The 24,896-nt window shown below is 45.8% G+C and overlaps 1 protein-coding gene across 2 annotated transcripts in view; it reads right to left on the reverse strand.

Moving 5' to 3' along the window:
- Window positions 1-680: 680 nt before the first annotated feature.
- Window positions 681-24,896, reverse strand: part of ANKLE2 (ankyrin repeat and LEM domain containing 2) — a 25,085-nt gene continuing 869 nt past the window's right edge. Inside the window, exons 1-13 of one of the 2 annotated variants that reach the window (XM_081802467.1) lie at window positions 23,866-24,064; window positions 19,481-19,954; window positions 15,808-16,014; window positions 14,453-14,646; window positions 14,185-14,373; window positions 10,390-10,512; window positions 8,383-8,449; window positions 7,387-7,559; window positions 5,642-5,748; window positions 4,574-4,764; window positions 3,492-4,137; window positions 2,767-2,898; window positions 681-2,346 (exon numbers count right to left, since the gene is read on the reverse strand). In XM_081802467.1, coding sequence (XP_081658593.1) covers window positions 2,142-2,346; window positions 2,767-2,898; window positions 3,492-4,137; window positions 4,574-4,764; window positions 5,642-5,748; window positions 7,387-7,559; window positions 8,383-8,449; window positions 10,390-10,512; window positions 14,185-14,373; window positions 14,453-14,646; window positions 15,808-16,014; window positions 19,481-19,949 — 2,703 coding nt within the window. In that variant the 5' untranslated portion in view covers window positions 19,950-19,954; window positions 23,866-24,064 and the 3' untranslated portion in view covers window positions 681-2,141. Of the gene's footprint in view, window positions 2,347-2,766; window positions 2,899-3,491; window positions 4,138-4,573; window positions 4,765-5,641; window positions 5,749-7,386; window positions 7,560-8,382; window positions 8,450-10,389; window positions 10,513-14,184; window positions 14,374-14,452; window positions 14,647-15,807; window positions 16,015-19,480; window positions 19,955-23,865; window positions 24,065-24,896 lie in introns of those variants that run through there. The other variant, XM_081802466.1, reaches the window with a different exon arrangement.

Consider the following 24,896-nt stretch of genomic DNA (forward strand, 5'->3'; position numbering starts at 1 on the left):
AGCTGGGGTGGCCTGGCCCTTTCTTCGGCCTCTCCCTGCCCTCTGCATACAGGGACCAGGTTCAGCTCCCACTGGGGAGACCGCCAAGACAGCTGCAAACGAACACTTGCCCCACGGGGTGGGCACTCATCCTACAACACCGTGGCTGTCCCCAGGCAAGGACTGGAGGGCTTTCCCGTGTGCCTTGTGGCTGGAGCCACAGCACCCCCCCCCACTGTGGCAGAGGGGTCCCCATCACCTCTCTTGAACTGAAGAAGTCACACGCCGTTGTATAACATCACAAGAAAGGTTTCTCATTTCCAAGGGCAATTACGAAATTTGGTGCCAGCTTAACTGAAAGTTCAAGTTTTTCACAACCATGTTAGGAATGAAAAGGGCTAAAAAAACAGCAAATTCACCACGATCAGATTAACATACTGTTTCATTACAACACTAAAGATTTTACTAAAAACGGCATTTTGCCTAGGCGCCCACAAGAGCAGTCTTTCTGAAAGCTTAGAATTACCACCACATGGTTTTAATAATAATTTATTTCATGAAGTAGCTTAAAAAAGAATGCAAAATCACCTTAAGACACATGATAATGCATTCACTGGGGCCAGGGCCACCTTATATAAACAAATGGAGAAACAGGCAAAGATAACCTAACCTTCAGAATACAAGAACCACAGTCTGCAAAATTTGGACAGAAACACTTTTAATTTCCATCTGAATATTTACAACAACATACGGAACAGGATTTTACAGAAAACAGTGAACGTACTATCTGTACTCTAATTTCTTTTGAGAACAAAGATGCCTTTTATAAATGCCACTTTTAGAATAGATTGTATTTTTCTGTGTTACATCTAGATCGTTACACAAGTAAAAACACCCTGGGTAACCACCTTTTAAATTTTAAAATCTAAATCTTGATTCCAATATTCCTGACCTGTCTCTTCTTAGCACATGAAAGAAATGTTTTTTTTTTAACACAAGTTCCAATTCAGAATTTTTATAAACAACAACAAAAATCTCACGCCTACTTAGTATCACTGTATATTCGCAAAAAGCAAGTTTCAGGAAAATAAAAAATGATTTACAAAAGGCACTGAATTTAGCAAAAACTGGTAGAGCTTTTCATTTTGGATCAAACACTGGAAATGTTCACGGAGCACCGGAGAGAAGTCAGCCCTCAACTCAGGTGTGTAGTTTTGGGTATCAATCGTGGCAGTGGTTCTAAGGTGACCCCCATGCTCCAGGCAGAGCCCGCCCAGAAGGTCATGGCCAAGAGGAAGCTAAAATAAATGCAGTAAGGTAACTGACCAGGACTCAAAAGATAAATCTCTAGTTTCTGTACTAAAACACAACATTCTTTTATAAAGGAAATCCAAAGGAAGTGAATTTAGAAATATGCAGTAAATCTCAAAACCGGAGAACTTAAAGATCATTTTATTGGCACTACCCCGGCAACTAAACGAAGGAACAAGAAGTGCAGGTTCCTTAGGGCTGCTGGTCTGTCAAAGGCTGGGACCATTCCCAGGACTCCCATGGACCAGAGGATTTATTCCCCAGACAAAAGCTAGTTTTATCTTCTGGACACTAGTTTAAATGTTTGTAATGACCCAAACTTGCAAGCGTAAGTCATTTCCAGGTTTGTTTACTCTGACATCCACCTTATCAACTGGTCGAACCCACTGGGACCGACTGGCAAAACAAAGATTTTCCATCAGGAACTAAAGTCAGAGACCCTTCCCAGAAAAGGAAGATGGCACTAAATTCATCTTTGTTGTTAAGAACGGAGTTGAAGCGAGTGCAGCTACGGGCAGCCCAGCTCCAGCATTCACCTGGGTTTCTGGTGCACACACAATGGGAATGGTGTCTGACGCTTGGGAATGGCGAACTTAAGTCCACATCGTTACACACTGACAATTTTCAGAAAGTTTGTAACTGGATTTGCTTCCATCAACTTCTCCCAAAACACCAGAAAACTAAATTTTATACAAAACATCTGCATTTTCTAAAAATCTTTTACTCTCAAAATGAGGACTAATAAATTAATCAGAATCTATTCTTTTTGGTAAATTCTAGCAATAAACACATGACCCTTCTTCCTTTAAAAACAAAGAAGACAATGAGACGCCCAGCAGCTTGCCCCAGCTCTACAAGGCTGTGAGCTGGGCCAGGCGCGCCATTCTGCGGAGGTGGCTCCCATTTGCGGGGCTATAGCGCCCAGGGCTGCCCAGGCCCGGGGAGTGGGGTGCGGGCCCGGGCTTCCCGGGGCTTCTCCCCGGGCTGCAGCTGTGGGGACAACCAAGATCCAGCTGCTGAGACTCCAGCTTCCCTTTCAGCGCAGGACTTGGCCAACTGAGGAAACCAAGAAAGGTCTATCAGCACTGACAGTGATTCAGGCCCTGCACCCAAGCCCTGGGGGACTACCTGGCTCCAGAAGAGGGGCTGCGGACCTCAGAACCACGAGCCCTGAAGGTTCGGAGAAGCTACGATTTTGCACACGAGTCCCGTGTGGCCCTGCCCAGGGTTCCCGGCTGCTTCCATCCTGCACCCCCACCTTGTCAGCAGCACCCCTCTGCTTTCCACCCAACTGCACACCCCCTGCCTGTGCAGGGTGCCGCCGGCCGCGGCCACGGCAGGAGCTGCGTGTCAGCCTGGCTAACCAGTGTTCCAGATGAACCACTTCATGAAAACGTGTGAATCACAACCGGACCATCCGGAAGCCAGCTACCCACAAGCCCGGAGTGAGACAGGTTACCCCGCAGGCCCACTGACCTCTGTCTGTCAGAGGGGGAGTAGCACAGGATGGCACTCTTCCATCTGTGGACGGCTGGGTACTGCTGAGGGTCCACGTCTGCACACTCCAGAGCTGCCAAAACATCTCGATCCAGTTTTGACGGCTCCTCTCTGTAAGGCAGAAAAAAGGAAAGAAAAAGCAGGAACGCTCGTGACTAAAAAGACTTCCAACACCACTACTCAAGGGCCCAGCACAGGAGCAGAAGGGCAAGCGTCCGTCTCTGTCACCAGCTGTCGGGGCCGCGGTGCGGGCTATGGAGGGACAGAGGCCACAGTGGCAGACAGGACACACTGTCCCACAGGGGGAGTGGTGGACCCAGTACTGAGTGTCTCCACCTCCAGGGTCACTGACCAGAAGGCTGACCCAGAAAGCCCGTCCCCAGGGAGGCTAAGATTACCCCAGGATGGTCTTTCTTTCTAAAACACACTGCGTTCTTGGTACAGTTCCAGCTGTTCTGCGGAGGATACTTCCCCAGGGAGAGAGCAAGACGTGAGGCTAAGCTGGAAAGGAGAACACGTCTCCCACCAACTTGGAAGATCGCAACAGAGCACCAAGAACTACAATCTCATGAAAGAGATGGGAGCCAGAAAAGCTCGTCCAACCAGGCTGAGGCTAGAGAATGGGTTCAAAGAACCTGGGACGGTGCTACGTGAGCTCACGCCCACTCCCACGGCCTCCCGCATGTGCACACAGCCCACCATACCCAAAAAGGAAGAGCCTCTGGACAGGCTCCTTCGTAGCGGAGATCCCTGAGGGCTCTGAGGACACGGAACCACAGTTCTGCTGAGCCTCATGCACAGGAGTGTCGGGACCCAGACGTATCTTAGCCATTTTGGCTGACATTTCGCTTTCTGTCCTGGTTTGGTTGTTTCTAAGCGTGTCAGCAGCAGGCGGCTCTAACAAGTCACTCTCGACTGCATCCACTCTTGACGTCAAGCTCTTGTCTCTAGTTTTCATATTTTTACTTGGTGTCTTAGAAAAATTACTTTCTAGACCTTGCAAATTCAGTTTATCGAACTTGACCATTAAGCCTGAGACCGGTGAGATGAGAGCTTCCCCTGTGCCGGGGGCCTCTGGCCTCTTCCTGCCCAGGGTCCTGCTGCCGCTCAGGGGGCTACAGAACCCATTCTTGCTGCTGTGGGGACTGGTCAGGGTGGAGGCTTCTATAAGGTTGGTCTCCTGCTCCAAGGGAAGGATGTCACACTTCGAGTCCCCAAAAGCGCTAACTGTGGGCTGGGTGTTGTTTCGAGCCGTGTTCTGTCGATTTTTAATCTCCTCCAAGCTCAAGTCATCGTCTTCATCCAGAAATGCCCTCACAGAGATGGAATTGCTGCACTTCCGAGCACGGCCTACAAGGGAGAGAGAGAGCAGCTCTTCAGAGGACTGGGTGACACAGTCCGCAAGGGATCACGCGGTACAGCTGCAAATCCCCAGGACCAGTAACCGCCCTCTCCTTCAGATCCACCTCCTAAGACTCCCAGAAAGATGCCTGCGCTGCCCTTGGGAAAAACCAAGCAGGACCCTGCACCCAGAAACAACAGCCTCCAGTGCCCCAGCTTCAAAGGCAGGAAAATGAGGAGGAAGCCAAGGTCAAGGGTAGGCACGCGTGGGACGTGACAGTGGCTGGTACCTCCCATCTAACTTGCGAGGACACCAGTGGGCTGAGAACATGAGCAGCCGACAGAAGCAGCAGGTGCTTGCTCTTCACATGGACCCACCTCTTGGTCCGCAGACACAGGACAGGGTCCAAGTCCCAAGAACCTACAGACGTCTGCGTGTCCTTACCAAGGGCAGAGGGGCTCTCCTGATGATAGGCCTCATTTTCTCCTGAGTCCTGTTGGGCCTTTTTGCCTGCTTCCTGGTGAGTGAGATATTCTTCTAGTTTTTGCAGACCTTCCTGGGAAGACAGATCAACAAAACAGCCCAGAAAGTCCCAGTATTCGACCCAGGGATACCCCAGCTCATGAGCCAGCTCCCTGCAAGAGTAAGTACAATCCATCAGTTGGAAACGAGGTGTAAAAAACCAAACTCACAGAACTGACTACACAGAAAACAGCCACTTTATGCTGGAAGTGCCAAACAATACCTGTAATCTTAGTTACAATTTTTATTTTTAAATTTAGGGCTAAAATAGTACTTTGTGTTCTCTCAAGCAGGGCAAGACTAAGCAGGGTTTCTGTCATGGACCACCACACGGAACGCACTAAAGTCGTGGCAGAAGAAGGGGGCCTCGACCACCCCACTGGCACCACAAGCTAAAGACCAGCCTTCTTGTTTCCTTAAAACAACTGTGTAAGGTTGGAGAGGATTCTGGTTTTGCTCAGGCCATAAAACTCTGAAGTCCTTATCAAGTTCACGCTGTAAACCTGAAACTGTATTTCTCAAACCACATTTTGAGAAAAAGTTCTAAAACAATTCAAAGTAGCTTTATTTGATCACAATGTAATTTAGATTCTTCACTATGGGAAAAACACCTTTCAGGGACTTTTTACTAGTAGCTTCTAGCCACACCCACCTCTTTTGTTTTATTTCCTGCTTTACCGCCAGGGAGACACCCACCGTATGGCCCATCAAACAGAACGCTGCCACACCCTGGACACGTCTTGCTAGTCTCTGCCTGGAGAGGGACCGCGATGGCGGACATCTTTGCTACACAGTGTGTGCACTGTTCGCAGGAATCAGACCTCAGTGAAGAGGCTTCCCATCGCCCTACCCCAACCCCATAAACACCTCCCAGGAACGATTATTTTGCAGCTGTAACTGGTTTCTGTCCTCAACCAACATAGAGGCATGCAGTGTACAAAACGACATTGCCACTCAGCTCCTGTCCCTTCATACTAAGCCAGCCAGTACCTTCCCACCCTCTCGATGCCTCTTTCTGGATCCGTCTTCCTGACATTGTGAAAGAAGCCTGCTTTCTCTCGAGGCGGCGTTTTCCAGAGCCTGCGAAAATCTTCTGCCTGAGGAGAAAACGTACTGAGCTGCGCTGTGCACCCAAGTCACAGGGACACCAGCATCACAGAGCAGCTGAGTGCCTCCCAGCATCCCTCCTCCTCCTCACACACCCGGGCATCATGCCCTCCTGGGTGGTAGCTGGACAGATCTCAGGGCCACATTATGAGGGCGGCACAAAGGGGCTCTGGCAAGCCTCCATACGGGAGCAGCCCTGCTCCCTTCCAGTGGCCCAGGCTGGGCTGTGAGGCTCAGAGCTGCCACACTGAGGGCCTCGAGTCACTTTCCCATCACACAAGAGGAAAAGTCACTCATATTGGAGTTCTGTTTTATGCAACCGAATCTAACTCTAACTGGTAACACCTGTTTTTGGAGACACTTCTGTAACTGCAAATAACTATTTATTTAAAATTATTACCATTGGGGTTCCTGGGTGGCGCAGTTGGTTAAGCATCTGACTCTTGGTTTTGGCTCAGGTTACGGTCTCGGGGTTGTGGGATCGAGGCCTGTGTGAGGCCCCTCGTTCAGTGGGGAGTCTGCTTGAGATTCTCCCTCTCCCTCTACCCCTCCCCCTGCTCTCTCAAATAAAAAATCTTTAAAAAATAAAATTTTGGGGGGGCGCCTGGGTGGCTCAGATGGTTAAGCATCTGCCTTCAGCTCAGGTCATGATCCCAGGGTCCCGGGATCGAGCCCCACGTCTGGCTCCTGACTCGGCGGGGAGCCTGCTTCTCCCTTGCCCTCTGCCTCTCCCCTGCTCATGCTCTCGCTCTCTCTCTGTATCTATTTCAAATGAATAAATAAAATCTTTAAAAAAATAAATAAATAAAAAATAAATTTTTTTTTAAAGATTTCATTTATTTATTTGACAGAGAGAGAGATAACGAGAGCAGGAACACAAGCAGGGGGAGTGGGAGAGGGAGAAGCAGGCTTCCCGCGGAGCAGGGAACCCGATGTGGGGCTCGATCCCAGGACCCTGAGATCATGACCTGAGCCAAAGGCAGACACTTAACGACTGAGCCACCCAGGCGCCCAAAATAAAATAATTATTATTTTTAAATTTTGTTAAGACAGTAGGTCTCATGTTAGGTATTTGAGGTTTTTGTTTTTTTTTTTTTAAGATTTTATCTTTCAGTGATTTCCACACGCAACGTGGGGCTCGAACTCACAACCTCAAGATCAAGAGTCACACACTCCACCAACCAAACCATCCAGGCACCCCTTTAAAATCTTTAACAAGAAAGATGACACACCGTGTATGAAATACCTCAGCCCAGAAGGTGAACTTCACAGTTTGCACAGTGAAGTTCCTAGTGACGATACCCATCCAGGAATATGGGACTGGACAGCCCAGCTAGACTGGCATGTGCCACGAGAAGGGCCACTGATACGGACAGAAGAACCAGGTGATGATGGCGGGTTAGCCCAGGTGAACTTCACTTCTCTGAAGTGTGGGCTCACCACCACATGCACCCTGGCTCGCCAGTGAGGAACAGGTTACGACAGCAGACTCCTCAAACCTCGTCCCAGCTCACTGGGATTCCACGAGGCGTGGCCTCAAGACCAAACACAAAGCAAGAGCTGGAATACCCAGCACTTCCGGTGCGGACAGCCAGGAGCTGCTTCCAGAAGCTTTTATAGTAGCTCACCTTGGATGGGCTCAGGGGCCCTGCAAAGGCTCGCAAGGTCAGAACAGGGTCTCTGGGGCCGCCTCCACCATGGCCAACGTGAGAGGTCTCGGTCGTCTGGTCTGAAGACCACAACTCCCCAATCACTGGAGAGGATGTGTCCTCGGCTCTCAAGAGTGGCACGTAGTAGTGGCCTGGGAGAAGGAGACACCCGGGTAAGGCATCTGCTTGGGCGGGTGCTCACCTCAGTGGCTGTGTCAGGCATCTGGTAAACAGCCCGGGAAACACCAGACGCTCTGCAAGCGATCCAGTGAGGACAAGGCTGCAGAAGCTCTGGAGCCAGAGGTTCTGGGTGAGAGGCCAGTTTTTGCCAGACTCCTTTAACTAGCCCTACATTCTCCCTCCACTGGAAAAATGGAAGGAGGAAGGAAGGAAGGAAGGGAGGGAGGGAGGGAGGGAGAGAGGGAGGAAGGAAGGGAGGAAGGAAGGAAGGAGAGCAGCAAACACCCCTCTTCACCCCATGTGCTAAAAAGACTGAGAGGCAGGACCCGTGTGAACAAGATTAGCCTAAGCAGGAGCCTGAGAATTGTTAAAGGAGAGACAGGCCGTGGTGCAGAAGGGGCACATGGGAGGGCTGACAGGGAGCTACTGATAAGCCAAGCAACCGCCAGACCAAAGAGCTCCTCCCACCTCCACTCTGCCAACGTGCAGGCTGTGCTCGGGGAGCAGGGACCAGAGGGACCTGCCACGTGTGATACCCAGAGATTATGGGGTGATGCCATGAGCAACAGTCAAATGACAGACAACTTGCCGTCTCCCAGAAAAGTTCAAGGCTTCAAAGGAGGATTTATATGACAACTGGCATGTGGGCTGGGGGTTCAGGCAGCAGCAGATCACCCTGAAAAGGGCTGTCACCCTGAGAGGTGAGCTTGATCCCGCGGTGTAAGGCCAGGCTCGGGCAGTCCAGGGCCTTCCCACTGGTGGTCCTCACACTCCAAGCACCAGGCCCCACCTTACCCTTTAAGTACTCTCTAATCCGCTCCTTCAGTTCCACAGACTTATTTCTGCTTCTTTCACAAATGACCTATTTTTATTAAAAAACACAGCATGTGAACAGTCGATACCTTAATTTGTCACATTTTATCATTAAAACAATTTTATAAAACCAAATTTTAAGATTAACTAAGCAAGGATAATGTCCTAATGCTGAAAATTTCCTAAAGCCCACAATCAAAACAGTACAGTCTTTCTTCCAAAATGTTTTGTAAAAGCTGAAGGGGTCAGAACAAGAAGGACAAACTCTGTGGGTGAATTTTATTGTCTTTCTTTGTGCTAAACTACACATTCTAGTTTTCTTGCAAAGAAAGGCAGTATCAGTCAGGGCAGAGACAGGCAGACACACTTGTAATTTTCAGCTCCATGAGCTCCAATGCCTGGGGGCCTGTCTGTTGCTGTCATTTGGCTGGATTAAAACAGAATTCCTATTTAGCATGCAACACAGTGTTTTATTCTTGCTACTACAGGAGATACCTTTCTTCCTTAGAGAACTGTAGTGACAAGAACATTTTTGCTAGAATAAAAAAACCAGTAACCTTCAAATAAGGAAGGAGCCACAAAATTACCATCTCCTGCCAGCCTGCGAGAGAAACCAACTATCCTGTACCCTCTAAGTGGTGTAACTATTTTTTTTAAATGTGTACCTGATTGTGAGGAATAGCAAATGTTTTAAGAATACTGGTTACCAAATACCATTTTATACTGAAAAAATATACATACCAATGCACACAAGAAGTTGAGTCAGACACATGAAAAATAACGGTAATTTCTGAGATGCAGAACGGTGAATTTTATCTCTTTTTGCTTATGTGTACTCTAAACTTTCTATAGAAAATGAGCACTAGGGCGCCTGGGTGGCTCAGCTGGTCAAGCGACTGCCTTCGGCTCAGGTCATGATCCTGGAGTCCCGGGATCGAGTCCCGCATCGGGCTCCCTGCTCGGCAGGGAGTCTGCTTCTCCCTCTGACCCTCCCCCCTCTCATGTGCTCTCTCTTTTTCATTCTCTCTGTCTCAAATAAATAAATAAATAAATAAAAAATCTTAAAAAAAGAAAATGAGCACTATTTACATAGCCATACCAACTACAAAGGTGGCATTCTCTACCGGGTTAAAATCCTTACAGACTCCATTTCAAAGGGCTGGCTGGTGCAGGTCAGCAAGCCAACAGCTCCAATGCATGGGACAAATCACCCATCTTAGTTCTTGTCTGGTCCATCTCCCTCCCACCTCACAGGCACAGATATACCTCTGCGCTCTCTAAGACACATTGTGCTTAACTGCCAATATCAATCCTGACAAGACTTGTATGGGTCAGGTGAGAATACCTGGGAGGGGCTTAGGACAGCGCCTGGTACATAATGAGCTAAGCACATGTCAGCTGCTTTCAGCACCATCATCCTCATCACTACCACCATCCTCACCATCACCATCACCTCCTCCATTCTCTGGTTCCCTGGTCAACTAAGGTATGCACAGAGAACTTGATTAAAAAAACTGCGAGCTCGGGGCGCCTGGGTGGCTCAGTCATTAAGCGTCTGCCTTCGGCTCAGGTCATGATCCCAGCGTCCTGGGATCGAGCCCCGCGTCGGGCTCCCTGCTCAGCGGGAAGCCTGCTTCTCCCTCTCCCACTCCCCCTGCTTGTGTTCCCTCTCTCGCTGTCTCTCTCTCTCTCAAATAAATAAAATCTTTAAAAAAAAAAACAAAAAACCCGCGAGCTGTTGAGAACAAATGATCACCAGTTTCAGGAAAATAAAATCAGCAAACATGGGCAGTTCATTCCCTCCTGATTCTACAGATGCGTCTTCTTTATGGTGCATCTTACTCAGTAATCATGGTTCTAAGGTGTGCCCATAAGGCAAACACGTTCACACAGTCAGTACTGTGACTTCATAATAACTATGATCAAGACTATAATTTCACATATTTTCATGTCTAACACTACAGTAACAGCATTTTAATAGATACTTACATCTTCAGGAGTTTTATCATATTTATTCCTTGGATTTTTTACAATCAAAGGGTGTGAAGAAAGCACGTTGACCACATCTGCATTCCCAAACTTACAAGCAAAGTGCAACGGTGTGTCATAGCCCTGAGAAAGGTTCAGAGAAAGAATATTTCTTATTTATGTTTGTTTCATAAGTTTGCTTTAAGATAAAAATACATATTTAGCAGAACAAAAACCCTCAAAATTAAAAGACCATAAAAAGACACTGTTATTGGGCGCCTGGGTGGCTCAGTTGGTTAAGCGACTGCCTTCAGCTCAGGTCATGATCCTGGAGTCCCGGGATCGAGTCCCACATCGGGCTCCCTGCTCAGCAGGGAGTCTGCTTCTCCCTCTGACCCTCCCCCCTCTCATGCTCTATCTCATTCTCTCTCTCAAATAAATAAATAAAATCTTTAAAAAAAAAAAAAAAGACACTGTTATTATAACTAAGAAATAAATGGCATGTTAGCACATACCCACTTTAAGCCAGGGCTTGAGGCCAGCCCAGCACCCATTACTGTTGCCCAGTGCATGGGTGCCCAGGCCTAGGGATAGCTTATAAATGAGCTAGGGCAAAATACCTGCTCAGTAAACAGCAGCAGCTTTAACATTTCAGGGCCCAGTACAATGTTATATAATCAATGCTCAAAAGGTGAAATAAACAGGGGCACCTGGGTGGCTCAGTCGGTTAAGTGCCTCTTAATTTCGGTTCAGATCACGATCTCAGGGTTGTGAGATTGAGTTGGCGTCAGACTCTGCGCTCAGCACACAGTCTGCTTGAGATTCTCTCTCCCTCTCTCTCTGCCCTTCCCCCTGCTTGTGCTCTGTCTCTAAATAAATAAATATAATCTTTAAAACAAAAGATGAGGGGCACTTGGGTGGCTCAGTCGTTAAGCGTCTGCTTTCAGCTCAGGTCATGGTCCCAGGGTCCTGGGATCGAGCCCCACATCAGGCTCCCTGCTCAGTGGGAGGCCTGCTTCTCCCTCTCCCACTCCTCCTGCTTGTGTTCCCTCTCTCGCTATCTCTCGCTTGCTCTGTCAAAATAAATAAATAAAATCTTTAATTAAAAAAAAAAAAAGGTGAAATAAACAGATGGAGGCAACACCCAGAATAAAACAAAGTCTATGAACTTGGTCTGTACCCAAAGAAAATTCTCTCTAGTGGCTAATACCTAGTAAATGAAACTCTACTCCTGACCCCAGGATGCTTGTCAATGCTCTGACTTGCCCTTAGTAGCCCCAATCCCAGATACCTTCAACTAAGGCCTAAAGATCAGCGGACTTTAGGGTAACAGCATCCTTGAGCCCAAGAGTTATAGAGTAAACCTCCTCTGGGTATCCTCACTTGAATGACCACAAGCTCCAATGTAGCACATCCAGAACAGAACCCACTCACATCTACCAGAGCTAGACACATGGCCATGCAGTCCACCTATGATCACCAAGGATGGCAGATCCCAGCTCTGAAGTCCCTGGCAGGTCATCCCTGCCCTCCATATGCCACACTGCCATCCCCTTAGTTTCTCGCCCAGACTACCAAGACTCCTCATGGGCCTTGCTTCCTGCACTCACTAGGTGACCCAAATGATCTTGTGTGAGCAAGCAACTTCAAGGCACCACCCATCCCCTGCTCCACACGCTCTATTTCATGTAACTCCCACATGAACCTAGAAAAGTCTGGGTGTTTGCCTACAGTAGCATCCCCTAACTGCATCTTGCCCTTTTGTCCAGGTTGGCAAACGTTCTCAACCGAGGGCCAGAAAGTGAACATTTAGAATGAGCAGTGTTGTGTTCCAATAAAGCTTTATTTACAAAAACAGGCTGTCCTTTGCTGGATCTGCTCTAGTGCATTCTCTGAATTCGGACTTTGATTCATGTTCTACCTGAGACAACTCCATCCAGCTCTGTGGCCCAAGCTCTAAGAAGAGCCTGATCTCCCGTCAGGCCTGCAGAGGTGGGAGGATGATGGTCACTGCAGATCAGGGGTCACTGTTTTCACTCATTCAGAGCATCCAACCACAAGGGGACCTCAGCACCCTTGCTTCCTTCTGGCCACTCCTCTTCTTCACACCTCATAACGTCCATCTCTAACCTGCTTCAAAATCTGCAAATTTGGCCGCAACCTCTCTCCTCATTCCTGCCGGCAACTGCTGTTCCTGCATAAGAGAGCAGGCTCTGGGTTCTTCGGACACTGCTGGCTGGCCCAGCCCTGCTTCTCACCGTGCTGATCTCTCTTGTGCCCTGTGCTTTCTCAATAGTCCAAATTTGTGGCCAACAATTTAACTGATTCCTACTCTTAGTGAGTTATGGTCAAAGATGGCCTATAACATCTAATTTCAAGAATGTATTAAGTGTTCCCTGTGGACATGCATATGCACATTTTCTGTGAATACTGCATAGACATTAAGAAAAACTGTGTATTTTCTGTAGGGCACACACTTCTGTTATGTTTTTCAAGTCACACTTCCTGATTGTACTAATCAAGTCAGGAATCCTTCCTTATTGAGTATGTTCACCCTTAGTTTTAACGGACATAACTCTGATTTTGCTCCTTCTTATTTTACACTTACTATTACTTTAATATAATCATTGTTTTCTCTTTTACTTCCTTCTATAATTGTGCTAGCTTGGCCAAATTTATCTTTACTCCCCCTTTTCTCTCTTGTTAATTTAAAAGTTATCCTTGCAGGGCACCTGAGTGGCTCAGTTGTTAAGCGTCTGCCTTTGGCTCAGGTCATGATCCCAGGGTCCTGGGATCAAGCCCCGCATCGGGCTCCCTGCTCCGCGGGAAGCCTGCTTCTCCCTCTCCCACTCCCCCTGCTCGTGTTTCCTCTCTTGCTGTCTCTCTCTCTCTGTCAAATAAATAAATAAATAAAATCTTTAAAAATAAATAAATAAATAAAAGTTATCCTGCTTTGCAGTTCTGGAATTCAATGTGTCACATTTGACACATGTCATGAAATAGTAAGTCACGCGCCACTCCAACATGCTTCTGTTACTCCCTCTCCTGCCAACTACAATTTTTCAAACTCCTAGGTTTGCTCAGAGCTTACAACTCTTGGCTCTAAACTATCACTGGGTTCTGCCTTATATAAATATGTAAAATTCTTCTGTTTTAAGAATTCTTACGTAAGGGTGCCTGGGTGGCTCAGTCGTTAAGCGTCTGCCTTTGGCTCAGGTCATGGTCCCAGGGTCCTGGGATCGAGCCCCACATTGGGCTCCCTGCTTGGCGGGAAGCCTGCTTCTCCCTCTCCCCACTCCCCCCATTTGTGTTCCCTCTCTCACTGTGTCTCTCTCTGTCAAATAAATAAAACCTTAAAAAAAAAAAAAAAAAAGAATTCTTACGTAAGCCTATGCACCATTAAAAACCAACCCTTTGAAATTTTTAACTCCACAGGAAATATTCCTATATTAAGTGAGAAAAAAATATATAATACATAGAATCCTAGAATAAAAGGCACCAAAACCCCTTTACTTTCTTCTCTCTGTAGGTTTTGACATTGGCTCATCCTCCCATCAAAGCCCAGCTCAGGCCACTTTGGAAAAAGGCCAGGAGGGACCTGTCCTTGCACACAGCTGAGACTCAGGTATACCCTGCCTGGTGGGGCAGAACTCTTGTGTGTGAATGGATCTTGTCATCCATCCCTCTCTAAGCTGGCTGAGCTCAATGAATATGCCATCTCCTCTCTACATGCAGTGGGATGCAGTAAATACTCACACATGAAAGACACAAATCTTGTTTTGAAACTGGCTATGACTTCTCCTAAGGCACACTTACCGCTTTGTCAGGAGTGTTCAGATACAGGTCCACGATGTAACAAATGCGCTGCTGCAGCATGTTCAGGTCATCGTCTGGGTACATGAGCCGCATAAACTCAGGGTTTTCCAGGGTCTCCAGAGTCAGCTGGCAGATCGAAGCTTGGTTCTCTTTGGCAGCAACATGCATAACGTTGTACCTACATCCTTCCTGAAAGAAAACTGTAGATTCTGAGCTTCATTTTTGTCAACCAGTCTTTTGATGCTAATAATCCTAGAAGCAGGCTTACCTGCACGATGGTTGGATTGTCCCCTGAACCAATCAGATACCGGGGGTTACTCCAGGTGAGATCAGAAAAAATGTCTTCTTCTCCCTTCTCCACAGCTTTTCGAAGTTTGGCAGTGAGATCCTGAGTACGGGGGGTTTTATAACTGTTTGCCCGTTCTCTGTTTATAGTTTCTGACTCAGAGGAGTACAAACCATCTGTCATTAAGAGACAGAATTTAAGAACATTTAACTTCACAAACATTCTCTCATCACCCACTGTGTGCTACATTGAGGGCAACAAAAATCTCTCCCACAGAAGCTTCTAGCCTAGTTGGGAGTAACAAGTAAGAATCAATTAGCACGAACGGCAGAAGGGCATGTGTCCCAGCCAACAGCACAGCACCAGCATGACTACGGCATGAGCCCAAGAACAAAAGGACCTGACCGGACTCTCCTGCCAAAGGCTTTGTGAGGAGGGATAAGGGCACACCAGCAGCGTCTGCACAAGGACCTCCAAGCACACAGCGCATTCCCATAAAGGCAGAGTGAGTCAAAGTGTTGTCGTTTAATTACAACCCCCTGAGAACGTCTGAAAGCAATCTCTAGAGGAGTATTTTCATAAACTGCAAACTATCCAAAATCACTCTGGTTCCCCTCTAAGAAGCACCTGTGTAAGGCCAAGTAAGGAGAGAGAGGAAAGGGCTTTTGCCTGAAGGCCTTATGTCCATAAGGAGAAGGTGCCTTCCCTGGGAGTCCCAGCCCGCCTGGGACACAGGACAACTGTGAGCTCCTGGAAGGGACATGATGGAGGCTGGGCGGAAGTTAGAGGCTGCTGGGCTTCTGCACAGTGCTGACTGAAAAAGCCTCTCTCAAGACCCTGGTTTGGAGCCAGAGTGGGTATGGTCAGATCTCTGACTGGACAGGTCCTGCAGGTGAGCTCAACTTTTGCAGGACTGTCTGGGTCAAAGCTTGTGGCACAGTCCTAGAAGCAGGTGTAGCTTCATTCAGGTGGGAAGTAGACAAGGCTCAGCATCTAACAAAGCCCCTGAATCCCATGGGCAGCAAGGAGAGAGGGAAACAAAAGGAGCATAACAAAAGGGCCAAACGTGGCCCTTCTGTTTTCCCTTGGCCTTGTCAGCTTCAGGGCCTGGAGGAGATGCCTGGCCCACTCAGTGCCCCGCGGCCTTTCTCCTCAGGGTCATTCCCAGACCAGGTAACTGGCCCATTCTCCACGGCCTGGGCCTTAGCTCTCTACTTCCTAGCAAACCAGACTTCTCTCAAAGGAGAAAACCAATTACAATACATGTGGAAGAGAGCACAAAACACCTGGGGCCCACCTGACAGTAACACCAAGAAGTGAGCCACCACATCATTTACCTTTCAGTCCACCGCTGCTAAAGAACGGTGCTATTTTCACAGGAGAAAGTGGTGAAGAGGCTTTGCTTGGAGAAGGGAAATAATCACAAACTCCTCTAGCAAATTTCTCAGCATCTTCTCTACTTGAAAAAGCTTTAAATCGAGATCCTTTGATCATTTTGACAGCTTGTAATGCTTCCTTTCTATCTTCATAAACATGAATCCTTTCTGCATGGGAAAAGTAACAGGAAAATTAGACAGGAGTAACCGGAGTCACTGTCACTTAGTTCACACCTGAAGACATGGGTTTCATAATAAACAACTGTTACCCAGTTGTCTGATTTTTCTCTCATATTAGTATTTCAGATTTTTTTCTTAAAAAAAAATTTTTTTTTAGGGGCGCCTGGGTGGCTCAGTGGGTTAAGTGTCTACCTTTGCTTTTTTTAATCTTCTTTTTTTTTTTTAAGATTTTATTATTTGACAGAGAGCACAAGGCTTGGACCCCTGACACGCAGGGGGAGCGGCAGGCAGAGGGATAAGCAGGCTCCCCGCTGAGGAGGGAGCCCAATGCGGGGCTTAATCCCAGAACCTCAGTATCATGACCTGAGCCGAAGGCAGACACTTAACCCACTGAGCCACCCAGGCACCTGTTAAACATTTTATTTTTTTATTTTTAAAGATTTTTTTTTATTTATTTGACAGAGAGAGATACACAGCGAGAGAGAGAACACAAGCAGGGGGAGTGGGAGAGGGAGAAGCAGGCTTCCCGCAGAGCAGGGAGCCCGATGTGGGGCTCGATCCCAGGACTCTGGGATCATGACCTGAGCCGAAGGCAGACGCTTAACGACTGAGCCACCCAGGAGCCACCTAAACATTTTATTTTTAAGTAAGCTCTACACCCAACATGGGACTCAAACTCACAACCCCAAGATCAAGAGTTGCACACTCCACTGACTGAGACAACCAGGTGCCCCAATATTTCAGATTTTTAATCTTGAAGAAAAAGGGCCTTAGCTAGTCAAAAGAACACAATAAGCTTGATCATATGTATGGGCATGGATATAAAAATATGTATTTTGTATACATGTGTAACTTTTTATTTAAGGATACTATTTCATACTGAAAAATAAAATTCTTGGATTAATGCTCTAAATAAAAATAATAATAAAAGCAAGTTAAAAATTACGACTATATTAGCAAAGAATGTAAGAGATTTTTAAACATAATTTTGGGTGGGGAATGCCTTTCTAAGCATGCCAAGAAACCAAGAATACATTAAGGAAAAGAAAGTTCCAATTACATAAAAATATTAAAGTTCTGTAGGAGAACTATCATAATTGAATTCATATGAGACTCTCATAAATACATAAAACACAAATGACAGATGGGGAGAAAAAAAAATTTTTAAGTGGAGAAAAAAATTTTTAACTAACGTAACAGAATAATAATGTCCGTCGCCCAAAAAAATGGTCAACAGATATGACCAAAAGATACATCCAATTAATACAAATAAACTATAACAACATAAAAAAAGTAATCCACCTACAACAAGATAGAGGTTTCCCTTATTCAAAAGATGTAAAAGAGAAGTTCAATAACATGCAGTGTGGTTGACAGAGCAGAAACAAGACACCTGCCTTCCCTTTTTATAGATTTAAAACGTTGAGTTCAGTACTGTAGAGACTGGAAAAATCACTCAAACACAGTGAATGCCAATGCCTTTTGGAGGGCAGTGGCCTTCAAAGTTTTAAAAATACATACCTTTTGACCCAACACTTCTACTTAGCTTTTTTTTTTTTTTTAAGATTTTATTTATTTATTTGAGAGAGCTAGAGAGAGTGAGAGAATGCACGCGCAGCGGGGAGAAGCAGAGGGAGAGGGAGAAGCAGATCCCCGCTGAGCAGGGAGCCCAATGCTTAACCGACTGAGCCACCCAGGCGCCCCTCTACTTACCATTTTTATGAAAATAAAAATAAGGTACATTTTTTTTTTTAATTTTTATTTATTTATTTTAGAGAGAGAGTGAGAGAGAGAGAGAGAGCACAAGAGGGGGGAGCGGGAGAGGGAGAAGCAGACTCCCTGCTGAGCAGGGAGCCCGATGCGGGACTCGATCCCGGGACTCCAGGATCATGACCTGAGCCGAAAGCAGTCGCTTAACCAACTGAGCCACCCAGGCGCCCCAATAAGGTACATTTTTATATGTAGATCTATGTTAAATTTAAATGAAAATATATTACAAATAAATACAATATGAATTCATATATATATATAAATAAAATATAGGAGGGTCAGGAATGACACACAAAAGCAGTTATAAGGTGGTTAATTTGAGTAAGATTTGGGTGGGGAGGAGGAAAGAAATTTCACTTTTACTTTATGTACTGCATATGTAATATATATAAATATAACATATAATCTTATATGAATTTTTTTACAAAAAGCAACTTTTATAATAAAGATTAAAAATAAACAGAAATTGCATCATGACCATTTCCAGTGTCACTAATACTTCTTTAAAAAAATGTTATGGCTGGGCGCCTGGGTGGCTCAGATGGTTAAGCGTCTGCCTTCGGCTCAGGTCATGATCCCAGGGTCCTGGGATCGAGTCCCACATCGGGCTCTCTGCTCCTTGGGAGCCTGCTTCTCCCTCTGCCTCTCTCTCTCTCTCTGTCTCTCATGAATAAATAAATAAAATCTTAAAAAAAAAAAAAAAATTTGTTATGGCTGAATAATATTCCATTCTACTCATGGTACATAATATGTCTAACAAATCTATTTTGGGGTACCACCACAAATGATATCACAATAATGATAGTCTATAATTTCTGACATTCAACATCAGGCTTTTATTTAACTCTTTCCAGTGCTAAATCTACTTCAGTCTTGTTTAAAATTGGAATTCGTCAGGGCACCTGGGGGGCTCAGTCGGTTCAGCGTCTGACCTCAACTCAGGTCATGATCCCAGGGTCCTGAGATGTGGCCCCGCTCCCTGTCAAAGGACAGCCTGCTTCTCCCCTTCCCTCTGTCCCTCCCCCCACTCACGCTCACTCGCACAAGCTCGCTCATTCACTCTCTCTCTCTCAAATAAATAAAATCTTTTTTTAAAAAAATGGCAATTCTTTGATGCTGAAAACTACTTATAGCTGCATTAGCCATTTATATTAACATAAAAGGTGTTCAGATTCTATTGAATAAAAAAAAAAAGAGGGAAATAATTAATCAGCAAATGGAAGCTAGCCAAAAACTATTTATAAGGTGAAGCATGTCTCACAGAATCCAATGTTCTTCATTTTTAAAAATTCACATACACATTTACAAATAATTCAGCAGAGTTCTACATAAAAATGTTAACAATGGTTCACCTGGGGTGGTGAAATTACGGTGATTAAATTCTTTTCTTCTCTGTGATTTGAGATTTTCAAAATCACCCCCCCTTGCTGTCCACAAACCACCTGTGTAAGAAACACCAGGTGCGGGGCTCCTGGGTGGCTCAGTCATTAAGCGTCTGCCTTTGGCTCAGGTCATGATCCCAGGGTCCTGGGATGGAGCCCCGCATCAGACTCCCTGCTTAGCAGGAAGCCTGCTTCTCCCTCTGCCTGCTCCCCCTGCCTGTGATCTCTCTGTCTCTCTATCTCTGACAAATAAATAAATAAAGTCTTAAAAAAAAAGAAACACCAGGTGCTTGTTACATTACCATTTCTCGCTGGGGTGTCCTCGTACGCCGGGCACACCCCGTAGTACAGAGGCGGCTCCGTAGGCGCCCTCGCTACAGCTTTGTGGCCATTGACCCCAGTGGCGGCACTGAAGGTCATGGAGCAGGTCTTAGATGTCACGACATCTTCCTCTGGAGGATTCAAGCCCATGCTATAGCCAAAATCTCTGTCTTCAGACAAGCCGACCTGCTCAACCTGGCTCCCTACAGCAGACTTCAAAATCCTTTGTGCATCTTGGCTTAGAGTAGTGGCACCTGAGGTGTCGAGGCCAGGAGGATGTGAAGGCAGTGTTCTTCCATGCTCTAATAAAGCCTGAGCCAATTTTTTCTCAAAAATGAACCTTGTGGTTGATGTAATGGGTCCACATTTCAATCCGGCTTTCACAATTTCTTCTCTAAGGTCATCGGGATTCAGGAGTTTCAGTCGCGCCAAGATGGCATCCATTGTCATTTCACCTAGGCCCAAGACAACAAAAATCAATTTGATGGTTATAAGTACATCTTTTCTTATTAAAAAGCAGAACAAAACAAAAAAAACCACACAACAGTAGCAAAAAAACTGGCTTCAGTTTCATTTCAATCCAGTGTTTCTCCATATTTTTTGTAGTCTATAAGCCCTCTATGAGAACTTTCTGAAGTTTTTGGTTTCCAAATTGATAATAATCTAAACAAAATTAAAATAAGCAATTTCTGGTTCATCTGGATAAGAATGTTAGAACCTGGTACTATTACGTGATACGATCACACTAACATTCTAGGAAGGTAAGCACACTGGGGAAACAGGCATGCTCATTTGTTGCTAGAGTGTAATGTGGAACAAACCCAAGGAAGGCAAGTGAACAATATCCATCAAAATTCCAACTCCAGAAATATATCCTACAGATATATTTGAACTTTATTCCATAAATAAAGGGAAATTATGCAAAGATTTAGCCAGAGAAGCCACAAAGATAGCTCTGGCAGTCATCCTGCTAATACTAATAACGAGTAGCTAACGTTTAACATCTTGGGGGGGTCTTTCCCGCACTACAATTTTTCCGTGTGGCAGGTTATCATTACTGTTCACCCACCACTTGATAGATGAAGAACCTGGATCACAGAGACACTAAGTAACTTGTTCAAGTTACACAGCTACCCAACAAGTGGATTTGAGCTACAGCAAGAGCTTCAGTCAATACCTTTGGAGAAAGAGCAGTTAAACCTATGGATCATAGGTGTAAGCATGGTCAGCAAGAAGTGGGAAGAAGGTAAGAAATAAGGGGGAAAAAGACTAGTGCTGAGGTAATGAGGCTGGAAACAAGGGCTCAGATTAGAAAAACTTAAGGACAGATGGATCAGATGCCATGGGGAGGGGTTTGAGGGATTGCAGTCAGCCTAGAGTAACACCCAGATCTCCAGTCTACATGCCTATGAGTGACTCCACCTGAGACAGAGAGTACTAGAAATAGATGGAGACTTAGGCATGGTAGCATCAGAAATACCTTACTGCCACCAACTGGGCATTTCAATTTTCAAGTCCAAGATTCTAAGTTCAGAGTCGGTAACAGATCTGAGAGTCATAAGCACATGGATGGTGATTATAATACCAATAATACACCAGGTATAACAAGGAACAAACACAAAGGATTAAAAGATAGGAGAGAAAGAGAAACTCCTAAAAGGGATGAAGAAAGAATTGCACACAGTAATGTATCAATGAAACCAAGGAGTAGAGAGTTTTAAGAGGTATTTTCAGATGAAATGATGGAACATTCAAGATTAACTTTGAATTATTCTAGGAGCACCTGGGTGGCTCAGTTGGTTAAGTGTCTGACTCTTGATTTCGGCTCAGGTCATGATCTTGGGGTCGTGAGACTGAGCCCCACGTGAGGCTCTGAGGTCAGTGGGAGTCTGCCTGAGATTCTCTCTCCCTCTAAAATAAATAAATCTTAAAAAAAAATTACTCTAGCAGGAGAACAAAAGGAGGAGCAGTGACAGATAAAATAAGATTCACAAAGTATCAATACCTGTTGTAGCTGGATGATGACTACAAGCAAGGAGTTCATTATATTACCCTATTTCTGTGTATTTCTTTTATTTACTTTTTTTAAGTAGGCTCCACGCCCAGCATGGAGATCAATACAGGGAACTCGTGACTCTGAAATCAAGATCTGAGCTGAGATCAAGAGCCAGAGCTCAATGGACTGAGCTTCCCAGGAGCCCCTGTGTATTTTTTTTTTTTTTTAACTTTTAACGCCACCTCCCCTCACCCAACTCCAAGGTTTCAAAAATGGCTGTTACTTATTTGCAAAGGGGATATTAGCCTTTTAAACAATGAATGTACCGCACAGCCCCAAAAAGCTGCCAAAGAACTTGAAGGGGGAGGCCTACTGATCACAGGATTCTACCCAGGGAGGGTACCTAAGCAGATTCCCCCTGTACCTGGATATAAGAGCAACAGAGGTGGCCCAGTGATAGGAAACTGGTATGAAAGGCACAGGGTAGGTAAAAACCACACACAAGGGGTCGGGACAAGTTGGGTAGATGCTCTGAATAAACAGAGGAATTGCATCCATTCCTACAGAAGTCCAGTTTTCATACCATTCCCGTGTCTTTGCTCTAAAGCTACTACCTTTCTATCCCGGGCTAGTCTGAAGGGGGTTTTGTCCTTGCAGGCACTAAATAGAACAATTACATTAAGTCACAGCACTAACCGTGTGACCTTGGACAAGTCACGCAAACGCCAAGCCTGTTTCCTCATCTATAAAATGGACATAACAACAGCTCTACTTCTTAGGCTGCAATGTAAATTAGATAAACTACTGTATGTTAAATCTGTGCTGCTGTGTTTGACACTGACAAATTATCCATAACTGTCAGTTCTGGTTACTAAGTTATCAAGTAACACAGGCTTATTACTCTGCTAGAAAGTCAATTTGAATAAAAACAAAAACATGTGTTTTAATACACTTATTAATACATTAATATTTGTAATACAATACACAAGTATTTGGTCATGTGTACAAAAAGAAGAATAAAGCAGAAACTAATGAGCTTGGGTCCCTGTTGGGGGTGGAGGGTGGAAACTGGATTCGAAGAATGGACAGAGGGCCAGCCCAGGGGAGGGCAACACTTTTTTTTTTTTTAAGGTTCAAATTTTTGCTTTTGTTTTTTTAATTTATTTATTTGACAGAGAGAAAGCACAAGCAGGGGTAGCAGCAGAAGGAGAGGGAGAAGCAGGCTCCCTGGGGAGCAGAGAGCCCGGCGTGGGGGCTCGATCCCAGGACCCTGAGATCAAGACCTGATGCTTAACCGACTGAGCCACCCAGGTGTCCCGAGGGCAATCCTGAGTATCACTTCGTATGTTCTGACTTTTAGAAACATGTCTGTGATTCACATACTAAAAAATAATAAACAAAAAGATGGCGGAAGGCCCCCCAAGTGGAATACAAACCAGAACAAATGAGCTCAACTGCATTACAAATTAGAAACGGGTGGGAGAGAACTAACCTAGTAAACGAAAAACAGCATGTGACTATGCACTCTACAGGTCAGCAATTCTGAAGCTACTTTACGCCTACTCTAGGAATCAGCAAATAACTAGATAGATAGTGGCTAAGGAAAGCCAGGTTCCTCACCAAGAGAAGGGAGCTACAAGCAAGGGGAGGGGGAGGCCAGAACAGGGGTCAGCAAACTTCTGTAAAGGGCCCCAGACTAAGGTTGCGGCTTGTCCTACTTACAGTGATTATGTAAGATACTAACATTAGGGAATCCAAGTGAATGGTATACTGGATCTAACTATATTTTGAAAAAATTACAAACTCAAGTTGAAAAATAGTATGGACGGTTCCTAGTGTCCCTCACTGGTGACATCCTACACGCTGCAGCGCATCAGGAAAGTGCCTGCATCACTCTGCTGCCTTTGTATGGCATTCCATGACCGTCCACCACACGTATAAACTCATAATCAACCATTCAACTGTTCCACCAGAACAAAGATCTCCTGCCACCCCCTTAGTCACACCCAACCTCCTCCCCTGTCCCCAAACCCTGGCAATCACTAATTTGTTCTCTATTGCTGTAATTTTTCAAGAATGTTATTATAAATGGAATCATACATTATAAACCTTCTCAGACTGCCTTTTTTCACTCAGCATAATGCCCTGGAGACCCACCAGCACTTCCTTCCTTCTCACCCCTGAGTAGCACTCCATGGTGTGAATGTGCCACAGTCCGTTTAGCCATTCAGCCCTCGGGAGACATTTGGGTTGCTTCCAGTGTTTGAACACTACAATTACAACTAGTTATAAGCATTCACGCATGGTTTTTGTGTAAAAATAAGGTTTCACTTCTCTAGGATAAATGCCCAGGAAACCAGTGCACAGTACGTTTTTGAGCAACTGCCAGACTGATTTTGGAGTAGCTGAACCTTTATTATTTCCACCAGCAGTAAATGAGAGACCCAGTTTTCTCAACATTTCCACCAGCACCTTGTGGTATTTTTATTTTAGCCATTTTAATGGGTGTCATATCTCATTTTAGGTTTAATTTGTATTTCACTATTGGCTGGAAACGTTGAGCATCTTTTCACATGTGTGTATCTGCGTCATACTCTTTTTGTAATTTTTTATGTCTAAAATGATTTCAAAATAGAAAACTAAAAATTAAAAAGGAAATCAAAAAAAAAAAAAAGACACTCCAAACCCTAATCTCTTAGTCCCATGCCCTACTGGACACACACATCGTTCAGCTTTAGCATCTGGGCAACCTGTAGTCTCGGTGTCCGACAGTTACAGGGCGGACTATGTAACTGGACAAATCCGCCTGCCATTCACTCAAGATGCCAACGAAGGGGGCGCCTGGGTGGCTCAGTCGGTTAAGCGTCTGCTTTCAGCTCAGGTCATGATCCCGGGCCCTGGGATGGAGTCCGGAATGGGGCTCCCTGCTCGGCGGGGAGCCTGCTTCTCCCTCTGCCTGCCACTCCCCCTGCTTGTGCTCTCGCTGTCTGACAAATAGGATCTTAAAAAAAAGAAAAAGACAAAGACGGCCAAAGCTTTCTCAAGAGGATGAGAGAAGGTAAGCAAGCAGCAGCCACCAGGGCGGGGGAGCGCGGCACCTGCTGTCCACAGGCCCGCGTTCCCAGCTGGCTTCTGCCTCCCCCCGTGTTCTCAGCAGCGCTGGGCCTTCCTGGGACCCGTCTCGTCAGCTGTAAAACCACAACAAGAAAAAGCAGTCATCCCTACGGGCCCCGTCAGCCCTGAGATTCCTCGGTGGGCTCAACTCTGCTTTCTGCTGCTAGAATTCCACCCTCCTCTCACGGTCCTTAGAAGTATCATTTACCCCCGCAAAGAGCCGGACTCTCGCGCCAGAGAGCGAACCGAACGTGGACGAGGACGGTCCGCAGCACGCCGGGCGCGCA

The sequence above is a fragment of the Leptonychotes weddellii genome, chromosome 13, assembly GCF_054177405.1.
Source record: "Leptonychotes weddellii isolate Sample4059 chromosome 13, ASM5417740v2, whole genome shotgun sequence".
Classification (NCBI taxonomy): Eukaryota; Metazoa; Chordata; class Mammalia; order Carnivora; family Phocidae; genus Leptonychotes; species Leptonychotes weddellii.